The sequence below is a fragment of the Pan troglodytes genome, chromosome 9 (genome assembly GCF_028858775.2).
Source record: "Pan troglodytes isolate AG18354 chromosome 9, NHGRI_mPanTro3-v2.0_pri, whole genome shotgun sequence".
NCBI lineage: Eukaryota > Metazoa > Chordata > Mammalia > Primates > Hominidae > Pan > Pan troglodytes.
This window is the reverse complement of record NC_072407.2, coordinates 67,146,505-67,169,692: the sequence shown is the minus strand read 5'-3', so window position 1 is coordinate 67,169,692 and position 23,188 is coordinate 67,146,505. Positions and strand designations below refer to the sequence as shown.

At 60.8% G+C, this 23,188-nt stretch overlaps 1 protein-coding gene across 9 annotated transcripts; it reads left to right on the top strand.

Annotated features, from left to right (window-relative positions):
• The first annotated feature begins 1,827 nt into the window (after positions 1-1,827).
• Positions 1,828-22,817, top strand: CDC42BPG (CDC42 binding protein kinase gamma). 9 transcript variants are annotated; one of them, XM_054662440.2, is made up of 37 exons: positions 1,828-2,080; positions 4,569-4,660; positions 4,740-4,823; positions 5,829-5,924; positions 6,209-6,357; positions 6,888-6,981; positions 7,226-7,426; positions 7,557-7,805; positions 8,297-8,376; positions 9,440-9,537; positions 9,661-9,720; positions 9,921-10,024; positions 10,155-10,334; positions 10,601-10,690; positions 10,831-10,952; positions 11,033-11,105; positions 11,297-11,403; positions 11,487-11,601; positions 11,873-12,021; positions 12,096-12,184; positions 12,473-12,525; positions 12,614-12,712; positions 12,791-12,850; positions 13,060-13,219; positions 13,491-13,624; positions 13,707-13,846; positions 13,941-14,022; positions 14,729-14,945; positions 16,196-16,258; positions 16,382-16,981; positions 18,665-18,762; positions 18,837-18,921; positions 19,050-19,170; positions 19,281-19,398; positions 19,654-19,777; positions 19,893-19,978; positions 21,752-22,817. In XM_054662440.2, the coding sequence occupies exons 1-37, from the start codon at positions 1,921-1,923 to the stop codon at positions 21,806-21,808; spliced, it is 4,689 nt and encodes a 1,562-aa protein (XP_054518415.2). In that variant the 5' UTR covers positions 1,828-1,920; the 3' UTR covers positions 21,809-22,817. The 9 variants fall into 9 exon arrangements, 8 of the variants coding, with proteins under 8 accessions (XP_054518415.2, XP_001146567.3, XP_009421709.2 ...); XM_001146567.8 differs by having other exon boundaries at positions 9,640-9,720; positions 13,114-13,219; XM_009423434.4 differs by having other exon boundaries at positions 9,640-9,720.
• Positions 22,818-23,188: the final 371 nt, after the last annotated feature.

Below are 23,188 nucleotides of genomic sequence, written 5' to 3'. Positions count from 1 at the left end.
CGCTTTGGGAGGCTGAGGCAGGCAGATCGCTTGAGTCCAGGAGTTTGAGATCAGCCTAGGCAACATGGCGAAACCCCATCTCTATAAAAAATACAAACATGGCCGGGCCCAGTGACTCACGCATGTAATCCCAGCACTTTGGGAGGCCGAGGCAGAAGGATCACCTGAAGTCAGGAGTTCGAGATCAGCCTGGCCAACATAGCAAAACCCTATCTCTACTAAAAATACAAAAATTAGCTGGGTGTGGTGGCACATGCCTATAATCCCAGCTACTTGGGAGGCTGAGGCAGGAGACTCTCTTGAACCTGGGAGGCAGAGGTTGCAGTGAGCCGAGATCGTGCCACTGCACTCTGGCCTGGGTGACAGCGTGAGACTCCATCTCAAAAAACAAAACATCAGCCTGGCCTGGTGGTGTGAGCCTGTAGTCTCAGCTATTCGGGAGGCTGAGGTGGGAGGATCACTTGAACCCAGGAGGTTGAGGCTGTGGTGAGCTAGGTGGGAGGATCACTTGAACCCAGGAGGTTGAGGCTGTGGTGAGCTACGATTGCACCACTGCACTCCAGCCTAGGGGACAGAGTGAGACCCTGTCTCAAAAAAGAAAGTGTTGTCTAGGCCGGGTGTAGTTGCCCATGTCTGTAATCCCAGAACTCCGGGAGGCCAAGGTGGGAGGATTACCTGAGCCCAGGAGTTCGAGACCAGCCTGGTCAACATAACAATAACCCTTGACTCCAAAAAGTAAAATAAAAAATCAGCTGGGTGTGGTGGCATCTGCCTGTAATCCCAGCTACTCAAGAGGCTGAGGCAGGAGCCTAAGAGGTCAAGGCTGCAGTGAGTTATGATTGCGTCACTGCACTCCAGCATGGGTGACAGAGAGACCCTGTCTCAAAAAAAAAAAAAAAAAGTGTTGTCTGAAGCCACCAGTATGTCCCACCCTTTGATCTCTCCTCATGGTGCCTGGTCCATCCCAGCTGGACACAGCTGGACAGAAATCAGAAATACCACTGGACAGAGCCAGCCCCTCCCCTCCCCAACCTCCTCCAGCCTATCTCAGACCTCTCCTTGCCCTTCACGTTCCAGGTCAGACCTCAGGCCCTGCTCCTACTGAAGCTTAAAACGCCTGTGGTGTTGGTACCAGCCCAGCTCCACCTCCACCCCAGGGTCTAACTTAAGAGCCACCTTGTCCTCAGCCCCTCAATTCGCCTTCCTCCTTCCCAAGCCTCAGTGTGTCCATCTGCCAAATGGGCGTGACCATCCCTACCCCAACTTCCTGTCTCCCACATCAACTCTAATGATACAATCAAAGTAAGATTCAGAAACTTTTTTTTGGGCGGGGGCGGGGGGGGCGATGGGTGCCAAGCGCGGGCAAACCATGGAGAGAGCGAACTACAATTCCCATCCGGCTCCGGGGCCGCGGGCGTCCCTAGCCCCTCTCTCTTAGCCAAGGGCAAGGCGGCTGCGACCCAGGGGGCGAGAGAAGTTGCAGTGCTCCGCGCCTCCTGGGTCAGGGCCCAGGGAGGGCCCAGGTAAGTCTGGGTCTGGGGCCGCGCGGGGACCTGGGGAGTCTTTCCGACCCCGCGGAACCCCACCGCGCCCCTCGCAGAAGTCAGTTGTTCTCCCTGGCCCGCCCCCGCACTTCCTGGCCGGGAGTTGGGCCCGCCCCCGCGCGCCTCCGCCCCCACCTTCACCTCCAGCCGCGGCTCCCATTGGCCGGCGCGCACCTGCCCGTCCGTCGGGGGGCGGGGCGCGGCGCCCAGGTGAGGGCGCGCTGGCGGCGGCGGAGGAAGGTGACAGCGGGGAGGGCGGGAGAGGGGGGGGAGGACGCGCGGACAGAGCCTCAGACGGTTGGGCGGACGGACGGCCCGACAGGCGGGCATGCGGGCGGCCAGACTGTAGCCGAGCAGCGAGGCTCCGGCCGCAGCCATGGAGCGGCGGCTGCGCGCGCTGGAGCAGCTGGCGCGGGGCGAGGCCGGCGGCTGCCCGGGGCTCGACGGCCTCCTAGATCTGCTGCTGGCGCTGCACCACGAGCTCAGCAGCGGCCCCCTACGGCGGGAGCGCAGCGTGGCGCAGTTCCTGAGCTGGGGTGAGTGGCGGGGCGGCACGGAGCGGGGGCGGGCCTAGGGATATCGCGCCGAGACCCCCGCACCCGCAGACTTTCCCGCAGGGACCCGCACCCCCACGGGCTTCCCTCGCAGACTCCCTGCAGTGGCCCTGACGCGTACCACCGGACCCCCGCGGCCCGCACACTCGCCTGCACACCTCACCCTCACTCCAATTCTCACACACGCTCCTTCCCTCTCACAGACCCCGACACATGCACACACACACCAACTTGTGCTCAGGTATCGACCGCAGACGCATGTACCCAGTGCACCGCCTAGAGTCCCGTACAGATTTCCTTGCTTACAGGCCACACCTGACGCAGGACACACACAGACCCTCATGCATGTCACCCACTGATACACGGGCTCTGTTTCTCCTTCCTCTCGGATGCATTGAGACACACAACTCATGGAGAGACCCAGGGAGCGCTGCAGACCACCCCGACCGCATTGGCACTGCAAAACACACAGATCTGTAGGTATCGCACACTTGCAGACCTTCCCCCCACCAACACACACACCCCCAGCTCCCTGCGTACAAGACCACTGCAGCCTGGACTCAGGAACCGATTTCCAACCCTTGGCCTGTGCAGGCTGCTGGCCAAGCTCCTTGGGGGCTGTGGCGCCGGCGCCGGGGAGGGGGGCCTAGCTGGAGATGGGTCTGTACCTTTCCTGGTAGACTCATCTGAGTCATTGGGAGTGGCTGGCCCGGGGTGACCCTGAACCCACTGTGGGCACTGGCGCCAGCTGGAGGGTTCCCTGGTCACACCCTGCCGGGCCATGGGGAAAAGGCACGGGGGCCTGGCCAGGGCAGGGTGAGGCAGGTGTTTGCCCAGTGGGCAACTAGCGTTCCTGGCACTCCTGAGCTCTGGGAAGGCACAAGGCCTGGGGTAGAGGGGGAGGCTGCCACCCAGATGTGCCAGGGAGTTGTCCCCTAGCCCCAACCCTTCCATCCAGGGCGAGGCAGTCAGAGGCCCCTGCCTCTGTGCCTGTCTCCCTGGTATGCCTCCGTGCTATGCCTGTCTGCCTGTGTTGTTGTCACCCCCCCATGACACCCACACACGTGTGTGTGTTTGCACACACATGTGTGCTCCTCCCTGACTGCCTCCAGCACCTCTGCCTGGGACCCCTGTTGACAATCTCCCAAGGTAACTCAAAGGGCCGTGACTCATTCCTCTCCTGCTTGTCTCTACTTGTCCCTGCTCCTGCCCGGAGCCCCCATGCCCTGTGGGAGGCCAGAGGATTAGGCAGCCTGTCCAGGGGCCTGGATCCTCCTGCCTGTGGGCCTGGGCTTCGGCCCTCTTCTGGCGGGTGGGTCCCTATGGTGCTGGCTTCAACTCCCACGGGGAGGCCCGGGGCTGCTCCTCCCCAGCTCCACACACAGACCTGGGAAAGAGACAATGAATTTCTGTAATGAGGTTTCCACCCCGCCCCCGCTGCGGGCTTCTGCCTGATAAACCTGTGGAACAGCTCTCTGTCCCACCCACAGACCCGCCCAGCTGGCAGGGAGTTTACCTCCTGGCAGGGGGAAACTGAGGCAGGGCGCCAGACCACAGCTGCCCCCCATCCTGACTGATCACTCCTGCCTCCCTAAGACCCAATTCCTTCCCAAAACCTGGGGCTAATCCAGGCCTGGAAAGTGCCTGGGAGTGGCTGGAGTTGCCCTTCCTGGAGGTATCTGGGATGTGAGGAAAGAGGACGTTCTTGACCAGACAAAAGCTTCGTCCAGACAGGGAGGCAGGGCTGGGAGTGAGAGAGCCGGTCAGGCCTGGAGGCATCCTGAGCACTCACGCCTTTAGGGGCTAGTGCTAGCACCAGGGAAAGGCATCTTTGTCCTGTTTGTGAGTCTCAGCACCTTGGCAGACTGGCATCCATGCCTCCAGCCTGAGGGGCCCCACGTGGGAAGCATAGAGCCTGTCCTCCCTGCCCTAGGGGCTGCAGGCCTCACCCCCAACCAGGCACCTCTATGCCTACAGGGTCCCCGGACCCAGGCCCACAGCTCCTGAATGGGAGAGAAGCCTCTCTGGGGATAAGGAATGTCACCTGTCCAGTTTCCTAAGACAGGCCTGGCCTGAACCTGTGAGGGGGCCAAGAACTGTGAGGTGGGGGTAGGAATGGTGTCCCCATGGTCCCCAGGGTGACCTAGCCAAGCAGAGTCAGGCTGCAGACTGGGCAGGACTACAAGTCCCATCAGCCCCTGGGATGGAGGCTGCCTAGAGTCTGGGGCCAGGGGGCCAGGGAGGTCCAGGGACCAGGCGGTCAGCTGAGCCCGGCCTCTGACCTTCCGCACTTCCTGATCATGGCCAAAGGAGCACCAGCTCCTGCCACAACCCCTTGGCCCGAGGCTGTCCCTGGGTAGGTCATCCCTGCCTGGGCTCACAGGAGCGGCAGCTCCTGGCTTGCCCAAGGTGAGAGGGGGAATGGAGCCCTCCCTCCATGCACTCTGAGTCCCGCCCTGTGTCCCCTCAGCCAGCCCCTTCGTATCAAAGGTGAAAGAACTGCGTCTGCAGAGAGATGACTTTGAGATCTTGAAGGTGATCGGCCGAGGAGCCTTTGGGGAGGTGAGCAAAGGGCCTGGGGTAGGTGGGGGGAGGTGTTCACACCGGGCTGGGCTCACCCCGGTCCTCCCTGTGGCCTTAGGTCACCGTGGTGAGGCAGAGGGACACTGGGCAGATTTTTGCCATGAAAATGCTGCACAAGTGGGAGATGCTGAAGAGGGCTGAGGTCAGTGTGGAGTCTGGGGGGCCCTTGGGCACCCTACAAATGGGTGTGGGGGAGGTGTATGCTGCCAGGGCCTATGGCGCGGGGGGGGCGGGCAAGGCTGCAGACCAGGCAAAGGGTGCCACCCTCAGCAGCCACTGATTTGTTATCTTTCTCACAATAAACCCTTTATTTAATTTTTAAAATTTTTTTTTTTTTTTTTTTTGAGACGGAATCTTGCTCTGTCAACTAGGCTGGAGTGCAACGGTGCTATCTTGGCTCACTGCAACCTCCGCCTCCCAGTTCAAGTAATTCTCCTGCCTCAGCCTCCCGAGTAGCTGGGATTACAGGCACCTGCCACCACACCCAGCTAATTTTTGTATTTTTAGTAGAGATGAGGTTTTGCTATGTTGGACAGGCTGGTCTCGAACTCCTGACCTCAGATGATCCTTCTGCCTCGGCCTCCCAAAGTGCTGGGATTACAGGCGTGAACCACCGTGCCCAGCCTACAATAAACTCTTTTTTTTAAGATAGAGTCTCACTCTGTCACCCAGGCTGGAGTGCAGTGGCGTGATCTCGGCTCACTGCAACCTCCACCTCTTGGGTGCAAGGGATTCTCATGCCTCAGCCTCCCAAGTAGCTGGGATTACAGGCGTGTGCCACGACACCCAGCTAAGTTTCTTGTATTTTTAGTAGAGATGGGGTTTCACCACATTGGCCAGGCTGGTCTCCAACTCTTGATCTCAAGTGATCTGCCTGCCTTGGCCTCCCAAAGTGCTGGGATTACAGGTCTAATAAACCCTTTTGAAAGCAAGCAGAGTCGTTCCCATTTTCCATATGGTCACACTGAGGCCCAGAGCCGTAGAGCGTGGGCTTGGGCTCAGTCGCAGCCAGACAGGGAACAGTAGAGCTATGACCTCCATCTGAGCTCCCAGACTCACAGAATCTTTCTCCATCCCCTGAGCTGGCAAGGGGAGCATCCTGGGCTCTGATCCCACCCCACCCCTTACTTCCCCAAACCTGCTGCAGACAGCCTGTTTCCGGGAGGAGCGGGATGTGCTTGTGAAAGGGGACAGCCGCTGGGTGACCACTCTGCACTATGCCTTCCAAGACGAGGAGTACCTGGTGAGGATACGTGGCGGGGCTGGAGGGGAACATCCTAGGGACACAGGAGAGGGCCCTTGGGGCCAGGGGCACTGGGCCCAAAGAGAGACCCCTCTTGGGACCAAGAGACTCCCACTTCCCACCAGTTCCTGGGCTTGGCGCCTCCTGCCTGAGCCCTGGCTGGGAACTGGCCAGCCCAGAGCTGCTGGGAGATGCAGGCCTGCCTTCCCAGAGCCCTGCGGGACCGCGGTGAAGTGGCCAGGTGCACCCTTCCCCCGGGTCTGATTCTTGTCCGCCACCTCCAGTACCTTGTGATGGACTACTATGCCGGTGGAGACCTCCTGACGCTGCTGAGCCGCTTCGAGGACCGTCTCCCGCCCGAGCTGGCCCAGTTCTACCTGGCTGAGATGGTGCTGGCCATCCACTCGCTGCACCAGCTGGGTTATGTCCACAGGTGGGGCCCCAACCCCGCTGCCCTGCCCAACCCCTGCCAGCTGTGCTGGGGACAGCTGATGTCTGCTGAGCACTCACCATGTGCCAGGCACTTCTCTGGGTGCCTCATCCCTGTGCTTCCTTGGAATCATACCAAAGAGCCCTCTGTGGCAGGGGCTGCTGCTGTGTCCGGCCTGCAGCTGAGGGGGTCAGAGCTTAGCACAGGGAAACACCTGTCTCAAGGTGACTCGGCTCTCGGGTGGCAAGCTGTGGTCTGCACTGGGGAAGTCTGACTCCTGCGTCCCCCATAGCACACTCTGCCACCTCCAAGGGTTGTCCCCACACATCCTTTCTACAATCTAGCCATCTTCCTCCTTCTGGCCTGTGGGATCATCTACACACACACACGTTGCTCATCACATGAGCACCTACACACAGGAATGTGTGTGAGCTGGTGCTGGCACACACCGTGCATGTGCACCTGGGCGTGTGCCTAAATGGCCACTTACACACAGGTCAAACGCCTCACTCTCCCTGCCTGCCATCCCCCAGGGATGTCAAGCCAGACAACGTCCTGCTGGATGTGAACGGTCACATTCGCCTGGCTGACTTCGGCTCCTGCCTGCGTCTCAACACCAACGGCATGGTAAGGACCCCGCCCCAGAGTGGGAGCAGGGGATACAAGGCGGGCCAAGCTCTCAGGAAAATGGGAGGCCCCAGGCCTAGTGCAGAGGCATCAGGCCCCCCGGGGAAGGTGGGTGAGACCCAGGCCCCAGGTGGGCAGCAGCAGGCCAGCCTGGCAGAGTAGGGGTGACAGGGCCATCGCGAGGGGCCAGCAGTCCCAGCCAAGCCCAAAGCTGTCCTCATGGCTTCACCACCACCACCCACAGGTGGATTCATCAGTGGCAGTAGGGACGCCGGACTATATCTCCCCTGAGATCCTGCAGGCCATGGAGGAGGGCAAGGGCCACTACGGCCCACAGTGTGACTGGTGGTCGCTTGGAGTCTGCGCCTATGAGCTGCTCTTTGGGGAGACGCCCTTCTATGCTGAGTCCTTGGTGGAAACCTACGGCAAGATCATGAACCACGAGGTCTGGACACCAGGCTCTGGGCTTCCAGAGGGGGCAGTGGGACCCCTGAGTCTGTGTGGTTGGAAGTACCGGCAGGTAAGGCTGGGTTCCTGGACACTTGACCCAGCCTGCCCCCTCCCCCGACCCACAGGACCACCTGCAGTTCCCCCCGGACGTGCCTGACGTGCCAGCCAGCGCCCAAGACCTGATCCGCCAGCTGCTGTGTCGCCAGGAAGAGCGGCTAGGCCGTGGTGGGCTGGACGACTTCCGGAACCATCCTTTCTTCGAAGGCGTGGACTGGGAGCGGCTGGCGAGCAGCACGGCCCCCTATATTCCTGAGCTGCGGGGGCCCATGGACACCTCCAACTTTGATGTGGATGACGACACCCTCAACCATCCAGTGAGTGGCAAAGGCCACTGCAGGAGGGGAGCTGCCCTACCCCCTTGTTGGCGGGGGGAACCCTCCCTCTGAAGTCCCCTGGGGTGGGCTGGGGGTGAGGCCTTCAGACACCGGGGCTTATGATTTATGGACTCCCAGACTGACCCGTTCCAGCCACCATCCGCTGGCCCAGCCTCTTCCAGCCAAACTGGGGTTGGGGAGCATCTCCCACAGGCTCCCCATGCTTGCCTGCACTGAGGTGGGCTGTGTCAAGGGAAGGGCCTCTGACCACAGGTATCATTCTATTAACTAGAATCCATATAAGGAAGAAAACTCCCAGCAGCTCCTAGGAGACTTGTGGGAGCTGGGGGTTTGTTTGGGTTGGGCCGTGTTACCCCCCTGAGTTCCCACCTGTGCAGGAGGTGGTCGCACCTGGTCCCAGGGGGCTCCTGGGCCTCGGGCCTCGGGCCTTGGCCTGTGGACTCTGACTCTCCTTCCCTCTCCCTCTGCAGGGGACCCTGCCACCGCCCTCCCACGGGGCCTTCTCCGGCCACCACCTGCCATTCGTGGGCTTCACCTACACCTCAGGCAGGTGAGGCTAGTCCTCACACACCTGGTGGGAGGCTCGGGGTTGCCTGACCTGGAGGACACTGGGCGCGTAGCCCACTGGGGCCCTGGGAAGGAGGGCAGAAGGGCTCCCCAGTATCTGCATGTGGCAGGTGCTCTAGCCCTCATCCTCGGGGTCCTGGTGAAGCCACACCCAGGTCCCGCTGGGCCACATGCCAGCACATGGCTCTCATGGCGCCTTCCATGAAGGGCGAGGGTGCGCTGCACCTAGAGCCAGAGGTGCAGGGTTCGAAGGCCCCTACTGCTCCCGGGCCTCACTTTGTGGCTCTGTAAAATGGGTGGGATGGACCAGGCGTGGTGGCTCATGGTTGTAATCCCAGCACTTAGGGAGGTCGAGGCGGGTGGATCGCCTGAGGTCAGGAGTTCGAGACCAGCCTGGCCAACATAGTGAAACCCCATCTCTACTAAAAATACAAAAATTAGCCGGGCGTGGTGGCGGGCGCCTGTAATCCCAGCTACTTGGGAGGCTGAGGCAGCGAGAATCGCTTGAACGTGGGAGGCGGAGGTTGCAGTGAGCTGAGATTGCGCCACTGCACTCCAGCCTGGGTGACAGAGCGACTCTGTCTCAAAATGGGTGGGATGATCTCCACCTACTCCCATTCGAGGGGCTGGCCTGAGACCGCAGTGAGGTCCTGGTGCGGTGTGCTCTGAGGTGGAAGGAAATGGGTCAGATCCCCACTCCTCTAGACCAGCCGGGCCACTGTCACCACATCCTGTCCTCGACAGCCCTGGGGAGAGGCCTTGTCACCACCATCTTCCCCTGGGGAAACTGAGGGTAAAATACATTGGGTTCGAGGTGATACAGCTTGTAAGGGCCAGGATGAGGGCTTAAACCTGGGCCTGGACCCGAAGCCTGTGCCCTGCAGCTGCTACCCCGGGCTGCCACCCATGGCACCAGTCTGGGGTCTCCTGAGGGCAGGGTCTGTTTTGGCTGTTTCACAATTAATGAGTGATTCGGTCCAGGAGGATGGAGGAGACTCTGTGGGGTGAGGTTTCTACCAACACACATGGCCCCTGTCCCCCTACAGTCACAGTCCTGAGAGCAGATCTGAGGCTTGGGCTGCCCTGGAGCGGAAGCTCCAGTGTCTGGAGCAGGAGAAGGTGGAGCTGAGCAGGAAGCACCAAGGTACTGGGAGCGGCTGGGCCGGGCCTGGGTGTGCTGGCCCTAGGGGCTGCTGCTGCGGGAGTGGAGGAGTGGACTCACCTGTGGGTACCACCTCCCCTCCAGAGGCCCTGCACGCCCCCACAGACCATCGGGAGCTGGAGCAGCTACGGAAGGAAGTGCAGACTCTGTGGGACAGGCTGCCAGGTATCCCTTCCGCCCACCCCCCCGGGGGCTGAGTCCCACCTGGGCTCGGGTCCTGCCCTGCCCTGGACACGCTGTATGATCCTGGGGGAGCATTTTATACTCTCTGAGCCCGCGTATGGGAAACAGGCCAAGGAGACTTGCTCCTGGGCTGAGAGGCTGGGGCCGCCAGCACTCGAGGTCTCAGTGACTCTTCCTGGCAGAGATGCTGAGGGACAAGGCCTCATTGTCCCAGACGGATGGGCCCCCAGCTGGTAGCCCAGGTCAGGACAGTGACCTACGGCAGGAGCTTGACCGACTTCACCGGGTGAGGGCTGGGTGAGGTGGGTGAGGGCTGGGTGAGGTGGGTGAGGTGGGTGAGTGGCCCTGGGCTCCATGGACGGTTCGTGCCTGACTCTGGGCCTTGTCCTTCCCCGCTCCCTCCCCTGCCTCCTCAGGAGCTGGCCGAGGGTCGGGCAGGGCTGCAGGCTCAGGAGCAGGAGCTCTGCAGGGCCCAGGGGCAGCAGGAGGAGCTGCTTCAGAGGCTACAGGAGGCCCAGGAGAGAGAGGCGGCCACAGCTAGCCAGACCCGGGCCCTGAGCTCCCAGCTGGAGGAAGCCCGGGCTGCCCAGAGGGAGGTGGGTGACCAGGGTGGGTAGGGACAGCACCTGGGCCCTGCCCCCAGTGTGCCTGGAGGGAGCATGGGGAGCTTGGTGGGAGATGCTGCCCCCCGGTTGTAGCTGGCAGAGGCTAGGCCAGGGGATGGTGGCTGGGACGGGGCAGTCTGGGAGTCCATGCCTCCTCATGTCCACTGTGGCTGGCAGAGTCTGGAGTCCATGGTAAGGTGGGCAGAGGGGCTGCCGAGGGCAGAGTTGGCAGTGGCCTGCCTCTGCACCCCTCACAGCTGGAGGCCCAGGTGTCCTCCCTGAGCCGGCAGGTGACGCAGCTGCAGGGACAGTGGGAGCAACGCCTTGAGGAGTCGTCCCAGGCCAAGGTAGTCAAGTCCTCCCCCTTGGCAAGAGGTGCTTCCCCACCAGCCTGACCCCACTCAGAGCCTCAGGGCCAGGCCTGTGTCCCAGGTGGGTGGGCCATGGCATCTTGGGTCTCTGCCCTGACCCCCTCCATGTCCCCAAGACCATCCACACAGCCTCTGAGACCAACGGGATGGGACCCCCCGAGGGTGGGCCTCAGGAGGCCCAACTGAGGAAGGAGGTGGCCGCCCTGCGAGAGCAGCTGGAGCAGGCCCACAGCCACAGGTGAGCCAGGCAGCTGGTGGCAGGGAGGGGCTGGGCCTGGCCTGGGCGGTGAGTCACGGCCTTGGCCTTCTCCTCCCCAGGCCGAGTGGTAAGGAGGAGGCTCTGTGCCAGCTGCAGGAGGAAAACCGGAGGCTGAGCCGGGAGCAGGAGCGGGTGAGCAGGGGGACAGACGGAGGGTACAACAGACGGACAAGGCAATGGGGAGCCAGTTGGGGGGTGGGCAAGCTGCAGCCAGTGAGCAGGGTGGACATGGACGGGGCTCGGGGTGCTGGGGTACCTACAGGGAGACGGCAGTCCCAGGACTGCTGGGGCCTGGGGCTGACCTTTTCTCTGGCCGGCCCCAGCTAGAAGCAGAGCTGGCCCAGGAGCAGGAGAGCAAGCAGCGGCTGGAGGGTGAGCGGCGGGAGACGGAGAGCAACTGGGAGGCCCAGCTCGCCGACATCCTCAGCTGGTGGGTGCCAGGGGTGGGTCGGGGTGGGGAACGCAGGCGAGACTGAGGGCCCAGCCCATGACCCTGAGCCCCTTCCCATTCAGGGTGAACGATGAGAAGGTCTCAAGAGGCTACCTGCAGGCCCTGGCCACCAAGATGGCAGAGGAGCTGGAGTCCTTGAGGAACGTAGGCACCCAGACGCTCCCTGCCCGGCCACTGGTGAGCCCCAGAGATGCCCCTGGGGGCTGGCTTGGGCAAGTCATTGACCTTCCGTGAGCTCAGCATCCCTGCTACTGAAGGTCACTACTGGAGGTGGGGACACCAAGCTCATGAGAGATAGTGATTTCCCTGAGCTCACAGTGGGTCATTGGCTGAGCTGGAGCTTTGAGCCTGGCTGGGTGGCATGGGTAGCAGGATGCTCTGGTAGCAGGGGGTCCCTGAGGCAGCCAGGCCTAGAAAGCATCTTATATGGGTGCTCCGTGGCCACCAGGACCACCAGTGGAAGGCGCGGCGACTGCAGAAGATGGAGGCCTCGGCCAGGCTGGAGCTGCAGTCAGCGCTGGAGGCCGAGATCCGCGCCAAGCAGGGCCTGCAGGAACGGCTGACGCAGGTGCAGGAGGCCCAGCTGCAGGCTGAGCGGTGAGGCTAGGGGCAGGCACTGGGGGCCAGGGCCCGCACAGAGGCCAGTGGCGAGCCCTTGCCGTTCTCCCCAGCCGTCTGCAGGAGGCCGAGAAGCAGAGCCAGGCCCTGCAACAGGAGCTCGCCATGCTGCGGGAGGAGCTGCGGGCCCGTGGGCCAGTGGGTGAGTGGCTGCCAACTGCTTGCCCCGGAGCCAGGCTCCCCCGCGGCCTCCCACTTGCCAAGGGGGCTCCACGATGGCCTGGCAGGGTGGTGGAGACAGGAGTCTGTTCCTGGACTCTGCCGCTTACTCCATCATCTGTGACCAGCACTTCTGGAGTGCCTGCTGTGCCCAGCCCTGCCCCACCCTGTGGTCATTTCCCATTTTACTGAGGTGGGAACTGAGGCCCCTCCTGGCCCCTAGTTCCTCAGGCCAGGGACCCCAGGCCAGTGACCCACCCTTTCTTTGCAGACACCAAGCCCTCAAACTCCCTGATTCCCTTCCTGTCCTTCCGGAGCTCAGAGGTAAGGACCAGGCCAAGGGGCTTGTTGGGGAGAAGTCCTGGGAGAGGCACAGGGACCTTGACTTTGCTCCTCTCTCTCCCACCCCCAGAAGGATTCTGCCAAGGACCCTGGCATCTCAGGAGAGGCCACAAGGCATGGAGGAGAGCCAGATCTGAGGCCGGAGGGCCAACGCAGCCTGCGCATGGGGGTGAGGACAGGTGGGTCCATCGTAGGGGGCCTGGGGCCCGCCCTTGCCCGTCTCACCTGCTCCCCCGCCCTCCTGCAGGCTGTGTTCCCCAGAGCACCCACTGCCAACACAGCCTCTACAGAAGGTCTTCCTGCTAAGGTCAGTGCCCAGAGGGGCAAGCAGGGTGGGGGCACCAAGCAGTTCTGCTAGGCTGAATGGGCACTGTGGGGACACTCCACGTGCATCGTGGCCAGCAGGCACAATTGGGGTGGAGGTGGTGGCGATGAGCTTGCCTGCCGCCATAGATTGGCCGGGACTCGGAGGTCACTGTTGCCTGGCTCAGCCCCTTGTCTTTCCTGACCCCTCAGGGATGGGGCATGGGGCCCTGGGAGGCCTTGGGTAATGGCTGTCCCCCTCCCCAGCCCGGCTCACACACGCTGCGCCCCCGGAGCTTCCCATCCCCGACCAAGTGTCTCCGCTGCACCTCGCTGATGCTGGGCCTGGGCCGCCAGGGCCTGGGTTGTGATGGTGAGAGTCCCCACCCACTATGCTCCAGCCACGGTCCCAGGTGTGTGGCCCTGGCATACCCAGGCTGTTTCTCCCATCCCGGGGTCACTGGCACCTGCTGGTCAAATTTCCTCCTGCTCAGCTTTGTTCCTTTTCTCACTTAATGAGGAACTGGGGACAGTTCGGGTGCCACCGTGGCTTCAGGGAAGCTGGCTCTGGACATGCCCCAGTCCTGGTTTGGGGCTGTCCCCTCCCAGCCTCACCTCATCCACCTTCTCCACTTTCCCCACAGCCTGCGGCTACTTTTGTCACACAACCTGTGCCCCACAGGCCCCACCCTGCCCCGTGCCCCCTGACCTCCTCTGCACAGCCCTGGGAGTACACCCCGAAACAGGCACAGGCACTGCCTATGAGGGCTTTCTGTCGGTGAGTGGGGGCCGAGGGAGGGGAAGATGGGCATGGGGGGCTGAGGGTCCCTGCAGCCCTCCCATGCTTGCCTTTCTGCCAGGTGCCGCGGCCCTCAGGTGTCCGGCGGGGCTGGCAGCGCGTGTTTGCTGCCCTGAGTGACTCACGCCTGCTGCTGTTTGATGCCCCTGACCCGAGGCTCAGCCCACCCAGCAGGGCCCTCCTGCAGGTCCTAGATCTGAGGTAGGTGCCGGGCAGTGGCATGGGGCAAGGGACTAGTGGTAAGGGGGGCAGTCAGGGACAGGGAGATTTCTGACCTGTTCTGTGAACCTCCCAGGGACCCCCAGTTCTCAGCTACCCCCGTCCTGGCCTCTGATGTCATCCATGCCCAATCCAGGGACCTGCCACGCATCTTTAGGGTGAGTGCCTGGGATGAGATGGAGCAGCCACCATCCACCTCCCCATGCTGTCCCAGCTCTGGCCACTGTCCCCCCACTTCATACTGCCCTCATGGGCCAGCCCACAACCACAGCACGCTTTCCACGTGAGCACCTGGCCAGGTCTCACCTCGTTTAGGATCTGCTGTGGCTTCCCATCGTCTGCGGGGCTCGGGGTGCTCCTGACCTAGCCCTTGAGGCCCCAAGGCTCTGACCCTGCAGGCCTCCCAGCCCTCTCCCTTGGCACCTGTCTCTGCTCTGGTCACACCTTGCTCTCTCCAGTTCTGAAGGCGCCCTGTGCCTGTGTGCACCACATTCTCAGTCCTTCACATCTGTCTTTGCATGAAATTGCCGGCCCTGCACTGGAGCCCAGCCCCTCACCTACCTTGACTACTCCTGGTTAGTTACTCGTCCCTCAGGCTTCAGCAGAAATGTCTGGTCTCCTGGGAAGTCATCCTTCACCTCCCGGTCCCGGTTTGGGTCCCTCTGTGTTCCCACTAGGCCCGTCCTTGCCCCATTATGGCGCTGGTCGCATGGCTCTGGAGTTGTCTGTTTGCCTGTCTGGCCTACTCCCTGCTGCTGACAGTGCACGCTAGGCCCCCGGGGCACAGCGGCTGCTGGAGGCAGGAAGGGAGGGAGGACAGATGGCTCTGGTCCACGGCCCTCCAGCTGGGGTCCTTGCCCACAGGTGACAACCTCCCAGCTGGCAGTGCCACCCACCACGTGCACTGTGCTGCTGCTGGCAGAGAGCGAGGGGGAGCGGGAACGCTGGCTGCAGGTGCTGGGTGAGCTGCAGCGGCTGCTGCTGGACGTGCGGCCAAGACCCCGGCCCGTGTACACACTCAAGGAGGCTTACGACAACGGGCTGCCGCTGCTGCCTCACACGCTCTGCGCTGCCATCCTCGGTGAGCTGGTGGAGGGGACTGAAGGGAGCAGTCCAGGCCTGCGGGAGTGCTGGTGTCTAGGAATAGTCCCAAGGGCCGCTGCTACTGCCCATTCCCTGCAGCCACGAGACACAGACTGCCTTGCACCACGTATGTGCTCCAGCCTCCTGTGTGCATGGCTGGGCCCCCAGGTAGGGGGCCTGGCTTATCCCCACTCCATTTCGCTGTGCCTCAGTTTCTGCTTTTTCCAAAAGAATCTCAAGCAAGTGGAAGGAACAAAGGCTTTTTTTTTTTTTTCTTTTTCTTTTTTTGAGACAGAGTCTCGCTCGGTCGCCCAGGCTGGAGCTCAGCAGTGCAATCTCAGCTCACTGCAACCTCCGCCTCCCAGATTCAAGCGATTCTCCTGTCTCAGCCTCCAGAGTAGCTGGGATTGCAGGCATGCGCCACCTCGCCTGGCTACTTTTTGTATTTTTAGTAGAGACGGGGTTTCAGCATGTTGGCCAGGCTGGTCTCGAACTCCTGACCTCAGGTGATCCACCCACCTTGGCCTCCCAAAGTGCTGGGATTATAGGCATGGGCCACCGTGCCCAGCTGGAACAAAGGCTTTAGAAAGAGAGAAACGAAGGTTCAGTCCTGGCTGTCTCACTACAAGCTGGGGGACTGGGGGAGCTGCTGTAGAACCACCCAGAGCCTCATAACATCTCCTGGGTGGAGCTGCGAAGAGCTTCACTTGTGCTCAGCCTTGAACCTGGGGCTCAGCAGGGCTCTTCTGTAACTAAGGCTGGGAAAGAGGCATGAAACAGAGCTCCTTGGCGTTCCCCAGCAGCTGAGGCCCTGAGCCAGGCCCTGCTCTCAGGGCGGGAGCCACAGGAGAGGTTGTGCGGGTCCCTGGAGCAGTCGGGGACCAGAGGGGAGGGGATTTATTGAGCAAGGGGCTCTGCTGAACCCTCCCCTGCATCACTTCCTCGCTTCCTCAGAGTTGCTCTGTGAGGAAGTACCATCGTTGTCCCCAGTTTACATAAGGAAACCAAGGCTCTGAGAGGTGACATGACTTACCCGAAATCCCACAGCTCAAGATGATGGGCCTCACCCCAACCCCTCTGGAAGAGCCTGTCCAGACTGGGAGAGAAGGGTCAGTGAGGCAGGGATGCGGGATTATTGCCACCCCCATTTCCTCAAGATAAACAGGCACAGCAGGGCAGGTGGACTGCCCAATCTCCGTGTCATTGAGTGGGACTGCTGACCTCTGACCCTCTGCCTCCCTCTACCAGACCAGGATCGACTTGCGCTTGGCACCGAGGAGGGGCTCTTTGTCATCCATCTGCGCAGCAACGGTACCTATCAAGGCTGGGCTAGGGTGGGCGTGGGCAGGGGCAGCCCCAGCGGGCAGAGGAGGATGGGGATGGGTCACTCTTCAACCACCTGCCAGTGACACTCTCCCCTCGCCAACCCTGCAGACATCTTCCAGGTGGGGGAGTGCCGGCGCGTGCAGCAGCTGACCTTGAGCCCCAGTGCAGGCCTGCTGGTCGTGCTGTGTGGCCGCGGCCCCAGCGTGCGTCTCTTTGCCCTGGCGGAGCTGGAGAACATAGAGGTAGCAGGTGCCAAGATCCCCGAGTCTCGAGGCTGCCAGGCGCTGGCAGCTGGAAGCATCCTGCAGGCCCGCACCCCGGTGCTCTGTGTAGCCGTCAAGCGCCAGGTGCTCTGCTACCAGCTGGGCCCGGGCCCTGGGCCCTGGCAGCGCCGCATCCGTGAGCTGCAGGCACCTGCCACTGTGCAGAGCCTGGGGCTGCTGGGCGACCGGCTATGTGTGGGCGCCGCCGGTGGCTTTGCACTCTACCCGCTGCTCAACGAGGCTGCGCCGTTGGCGCTGGGGGCCGGTTTGGTGCCTGAGGAGCTGCCACCATCCCGCGGGGGCCTGGGTGAGGCACTGGGTGCCGTGGAGCTTAGCCTCAGCGAGTTCCTGCTACTCTTCACCACTGCTGGCATCTACGTGGATGGCGCAGGCCGCAAGTCTCGTGGCCAAGAGCTGTTGTGGCCAGCAGCGCCCATGGGCTGGGGTAAGGCCTGCTGAGGGCTTGGCAGGGGGGCCAGGCACCTTCAGTGGGTGGGTGAAGACAGGGTCCCGCCTCAACTCATGAGCCTGGCATTGGAGGCCTTTGGTGCCAGTTTGCATCCTCCAGCCCAACAACACCCTGTCCCACCCTCTGTGGCTTGCAGGGGACCTTCCTTTTCCATGGCTGAGCTCATGCTCCTCTCCTGCCTGAGCCGCTCTCCTTTTGTTTCTATCTAGCAAACTTTTTTTTTCTTTTGAGACAGGGTCTCTGTCTGTCACCAGGCTGGAGTACAGTGGCACAATCTCGACTCACTGCCACCTCCACCTCCTGGGGTCAAGTGATCCTCCCACCTCACCCCCTCGAGTAACTGGGGGCACAGGTGTGTGCCATCACACCTGGCTAATTTTTGTTTTGTTTTGTTTGAGACAGAGGAGTCTCACTCTGTCGCCAGGCTGGAGTGCAGTGGTGTGATCTCGGCTCACTGCAACCTCTGCTTCCCGAGTTCAGGTGATTCTCCTGCCTCAGCCTCCCTAGTAGCTGGGACTACAGGTGCACGCCACCACACCCAGCTAATTTTTGTATTTTTAGTGGAGACGGGGTTTCACCATGTTGGCCAGGCTGGTCTCAAACTCCTGACCTCGTGATCCACCTGCCTTGGCCTCCCAAAGTGCTGGGATTACAGGCGTTAGCCAACGCACCCGGCCTAATTTTTGTATTTTTTCAGAGATGGGGTTTCGCCATATTGCGCAGGCTGGGAGTCTCAAACTCCTGGACTCAAGCAATCCTCCCGCACAGCCTCCCAAAGTGCTGGGATTACAGGTGTGAGCCACCGGCCCCGGCCTGTACCTGGCAAACTCTTAACTAGGTACCACCCCAGTGTCAGCTCAGGGCCTGGAGCTGGTAGGCGCTCCAAAGATGACCGCTGCGATTGCTGTGGTCACCATTGCCTTCGTGCTCCCCGCCCTGCTTCCCCGTCATTGGTCCTTTCCTTCTCTTTGCCCCACTATCTCTCCGTCCAGACCTGTGTCACGGCTCTCATCGCCTCCACTTCATGACTGGCTTGGTGCACTGGGGTTCCACAGAATGGGCCGGGGCTGGTTTCCTCATCCACATCAAGCCCCCAGCCCAGGGTGGCACACTCCAGGGCCGATGGGTTTGGAGGAATGAGTGGAAGAGTGAATGAATGAATGAGGCAGTGGGGCAGTCTGGTGCATGCACAAGTAACTAGCATGATGGGTAAGGGCTGGAAGAGAGGGGCAGAGTGTCCTTCGTGAGCAATGGCTCTTTGGGGTGGGGCCTGCAGGTTGGGTGCCGCATATCACCCAAGCTGCCCAGGGCCAAATCGCAGCTCTCAGGACCAGCTGAGTGACCTGACCTTGACCATCACATGGCTCCAGGGGTTCCATTCCCTCATCTGGAAATTAGGGATTATAACAGTAGTACTTGCTCAGAGTTGTTAGAAAATTAAGGGAGGAAAAGCATGTCGTGTTTAGAACTGAGCCAGGCATGTGGTGAGTGGTCCAGGGTTATCTCTGATTTGATGTGGAGGCTGGGCCGGGCGACAGGGAGTCTTCAGAGGAAGGACCTTAGCGTGGGGCATGGTAGTTACTGTGCTGTGGCAGGGGACAAGGTGTTCCCTGTGGAACAGAGGGGGAAACAGCTCAGAGGTGCCTGGCGTGCCCGCAGGGTATGCGGCCCCCTACCTGACAGTGTTCAGCGAGAACTCCATCGATGTGTTTGACGTGAGGAGGGCAGAATGGGTGCAGACCGTGCCGCTCAAGAAGGTGAGGGTCCGCCAGAGCCCTGGGGTAGCGCCGGGGGTGGAGGCGTGGCCTGACCGCTGTGCCTGCTGCCTCAGGTGCGGCCCCTCAATCCAGAGGGCTCCCTGTTCCTCTACGGCACCGAGAAGGTCCGCCTGACCTACCTCAGGAACCAGCTGGCAGGTGAGGGAGTGCGTGTGTACGGCTGTGTGCGTTCACCAGTGCGCACGTGTGGCTGTGTGGCCCTGAATGCCAGCTGACTGGGCCCCGGGAACGTGTGAGCACAGCCCAGCTCTCCACTTCTCCCACAGAGAAGGACGAGTTCGACATCCCGGACCTCACCGACAACAGCCGGCGCCAGCTGTTCCGCACCAAGAGCAAGCGCCGCTTCTTTTTCCGCGTGTCGGAGGAGCAGCAGAAGCAGCAGCGCAGGTGCGCGTGCACGACGCGGGGGCTGAGGCTGGGCGGGGCCGCCTCCGCTTGTGGACGGGTCGAAGGGAGGGTGGAGCTTCGCCACCCACTACCTACACCTCCGCCCACAGGGAGATGCTGAAGGACCCTTTTGTGCGCTCCAAGCTCATCTCGCCGCCTACCAACTTCAACCACCTAGTACACGTGGGCCCTGCCAACGGGCGGCCCGGCGCCAGGGACAAGTCCCCGGTTAGTCCTCTGGAGCCAATCACAAGCCACTCTGGTGAGGCTGAGCCAATCACCGGCCTCTGTGGTGAGCTCTAGCCAATCACGGGCCGCTGTAATTACTCCTAAGGCCTGGGACTCACCCTTCTGCTACCTGGGACTTAAGTAAAACCAGGCTGGGGGCCCAGTGGCGTTCAGTTGTCCTGGTCTGTTGTGCCTTGGGCCTCTTGTCCTCCTTGTGCCTGCTAGTCCCAGCCCCTCCGCACTGTCACCCAACAGGCTCCCGAAGAGAAGGGCCGAGTTGCCCGCGGCTCCGGCCCACAGCGGCCCCACAGCTTCTCCGAGGCGTTGCGGCGCCCAGCCTCCATGGGCAGCGAAGGCCTCGGTGGAGACGCAGACCCCAGTAAGGGCAGCCCCTCAGCCTCCAGTGTGCCACCCCCCACCCCAAGTTTCTACCCCCTTTGGATCCCTGAAATCTGATCTTGGTATTTTTGTCTCCTCGTCTGCTGCTGGAGCAGTGAAGAGGAAACCCTGGACATCCCTGTCCAGCGAGTCTGTGTCCTGCCCCCAGGGATCTCTGAGCCCTGCAACCTCCCTAATGCAGGTGAGCGGGTCCGGGAGGCTTGTCCGTCCCCTGTTCAAACGTCAGGCAGTTCCGTTTTATGCTAGGCCTTGCACAGTGACCTAGGCTAGGGAACAAGCTGAGCCCATCCCTGCCCTCGATTCTACGAGATGCAGATTCTTACCTGTCTCACCCCACCAGTGGGCACCAGCAGGATCCTGGATGCAGGCCAGCCTAGGTGGGAATCTTGGCTCTGACTGTTCCAGCTGTGTGGCTCTGGGCAAAATGCCCAACCTCCCTGATCTTGTCTTACCTGTAAAATGATGTGGTTTCTGGGAGGCCTGCATGAGCTGATGATACCTGCGAAGGGCTCAGCATAGTACCTGGCATGGGGAAGGTGCCACAGAAGGGGAGCTCTTGGGATTCTTTTTTTTTTTTTTTTTTTTTCCAGACGGAGTCTCACTCTGTCACCCAGACTGGAGTGCAGTGGCACAATCTCGGTCAGTGCAACCCCCACCTCCCACATTCGAGCGAGTCTCCTACCTCAGCCTCTCCCAAGTCGCTGGTATTACAGGCATGCATCACCATGCCCAGCTAATTCTTGTATTTTAAGTAGAGATGGGGTTTCATTATGTTGGCCAGGCTGGTCTCGAGCTCCTGACCTCAAGTGATCCGCCCACCTTGGCCTCCCAAAGTGTTGGGATTACTGATGTGAGCCACCATGCCCGGCCACTCTTGGGATTCTTAATAGAGGCCCAGTCCACAGCAGGGAGTTGGGGGGTCAGAGGAGGGAGCAGTCCATTCTGAATGAGGGCAGGGGAAAACCTAAGAGAAGCCAGGGAGGTTCCCATTCCCCCTGCAGCCACGTCTACAGCACACACATCCACCCACTCCCGTCACACCAGGCCACTTGGAGCCCTGGGGCTTGCCATGTTCTTCCACACCTGCAGGCTCTTGCCCCTGCAGTACCCTCTGTTTTGAATGCCTTTTCTCTATCTTCACCTTAACCAACATCAGACTGTCCTCCAGGTGACCCACCAGGATCATCTTCAAAGGAGCCTTCCTGGCCGCTTGGTCAGGTAGTCATTGCCTCCCTGGGGCTGGTGCCACCTTTGCCACCCCGCTCCCTCCACATCTTCCTTGCAGCTTCTGCTGTGCCGTGGGTTTCTTCTGGTGCCTGTTCTCCTCCGTTGACTGTGGGCTCCTTGGTGGTGGGGGTCAGGCTTCATTCTTCTGCCCAGAGTAAAGCATGTGGTCGACTGAAGGAAGAGTGGAGTGAATGAACAAAGGGACTTTGAGGCTGGGCGCTGTGGCTCACCCCTGTAATCGCAGCACTTTGGGAGGCTGAGGCAGGCAGATCACTTGAGGTCAAGAGTTCAAGACCAGCCTGGCCAACATGGTGAAACCCTGTCTCTACTAAAAATACAAAAATTAGCTGGGCCTGGTGGTGCATGCCTGTCATCCCAGCTACCTGGGAGGCAGAGGCAGGAGAATCACTTGAACCTGGGAGGCAGAGGTTGCAGTGAGCCAAGATCATGCCATTATTGCACTCCAGGCTAGGCGACAGAGCAAGACTCTGTCTCAGAAAAAAAGAAAAAAAAAGGACTTTGAGTCCATTCAAAGTTAAGTAGGAGCTCTCCAGGTTCTTCCGGTGACCCTTTTACCACCTCTACTCCTCACCTCACATCTGGCTTCCTCCAGGGGCCCTGATACAGTGGGTGATGGGTCCTAAGGGGGCCTCCAGGACCCACCGGCCCTATGAGGAAAGAGTTCTTCCTGATCCTACCCCTTGACTTCCTTTTCTTTCTCCTGCAGGTCTCAGAACGGCCCCGAAGCCTCCCCCTATCCCCTGAATTGGAGAGCTCTCCTTGATGCCCTCTGTTAGGGCCCACCCCAATCCCAGGGCAGAAGGACATGAGGGAGGAAAGAGCTTGAGGAATGCCATACTCCGGCTGGTCCGGGACATGGAAATTCGGACTCAGGGAGGACCCGGGCTGGGCAATGACTGGGAGACTTCCCTGGGTTCCCAGGACTTGGGGGTCCTGACTCCCAGCCCTCATCCTGCCTTGCCCCTCTGTTCCCAGCCCCAGCCTTTCTAAGCCATTGGGAATAGAATGGCCCCTTTTGTTCTGGTGTCCAGGGGTGATTGTGCCAAAGCTCTTATTTCCAGTGCCAAGCCCCCAGAGGCTTGTAAGAGTTGGGATGAGGGATGGAGAGGGACTGGGTCTCTGGGAACAGGTTGGAGGTCTTGTCTGTGGACTGTCTGACTCCCAGCTGAGGCCAAGATGGGGCATGTCCCCGTCTCTGCTTAGCATCTGGGTGAGAAAAACAGGCTGTGATCCAGAAGAAGGGAAGATAGAGAAGGAGGGAAAGGATGTAGGCGAAGGAGGTGAGAGACAGGATAGAAGGAAGGAAGTGGAGGAGGAGGTCATAGGAATTGGAAGGAGGTAGAAGCCGTGCAGAGGAAGAGGGGAGAGGGACGAAGGAGCAGCGATGAAGAAGAGGAGGGAGACAAAAAGAGGGATGGAGGAGAGAGGGAGTCTGGAGAACAAAGGGTCCTTTCTCTGGGGAGGGGTGCAGTGGGCGGGGCTGACACTGTCAGCCAATCCTCCCATCAGGGAAGAGAATCCTGGACAGGGACAGGATGGGGAGGGTATTTATAAGGGCTTTTTGGTGGGAGATGGGTACCCAGTGGGGGCCACTGGAGGGTCTCCGGGCACACTCCGGCCCTTCCCAGAAAGGGGGTCGTTTTTCTCGAATCTTCAACCAGTTGTGTATTGGAAACTAGGGCGCATTTTACTATTGATCACAGTCATTATATTGTTATTATATTACTATTTTTATTAAACCTCCCCCCACTGAAGTGTTGGGGGCAAAATAAGTATTTATCTCCTCAAATGCCACATTCCCAGGAGGGACAGACCCTGATGCTCTGTGAGGCAGCAAGAAACCAATAAAGATGCCGGGCGCGGTGGCTCACGCCTGTAATCCCAGCACTTTGGGAGGCCGAGGCGGGCAGATCCCGAGGTCAGGAGATTGAGACCATCCTGGCTAACACGGTGAAACCCCATCTCTACTAAAAATACAAAAAATTAGCCGGGCGTGGTGACGGGTGCCTGTAGTCCCTGCTACTCGGGAGGCTGAGGCAGGAGAATGGCGTGAACCCGGGAGGCAGAGCTTGCAGTGAGCCGAGATCACGCCACTGCACTCCAGCCTGGGTGACAGAGTGAGACTCTGTCTCAAAAAAAAAAA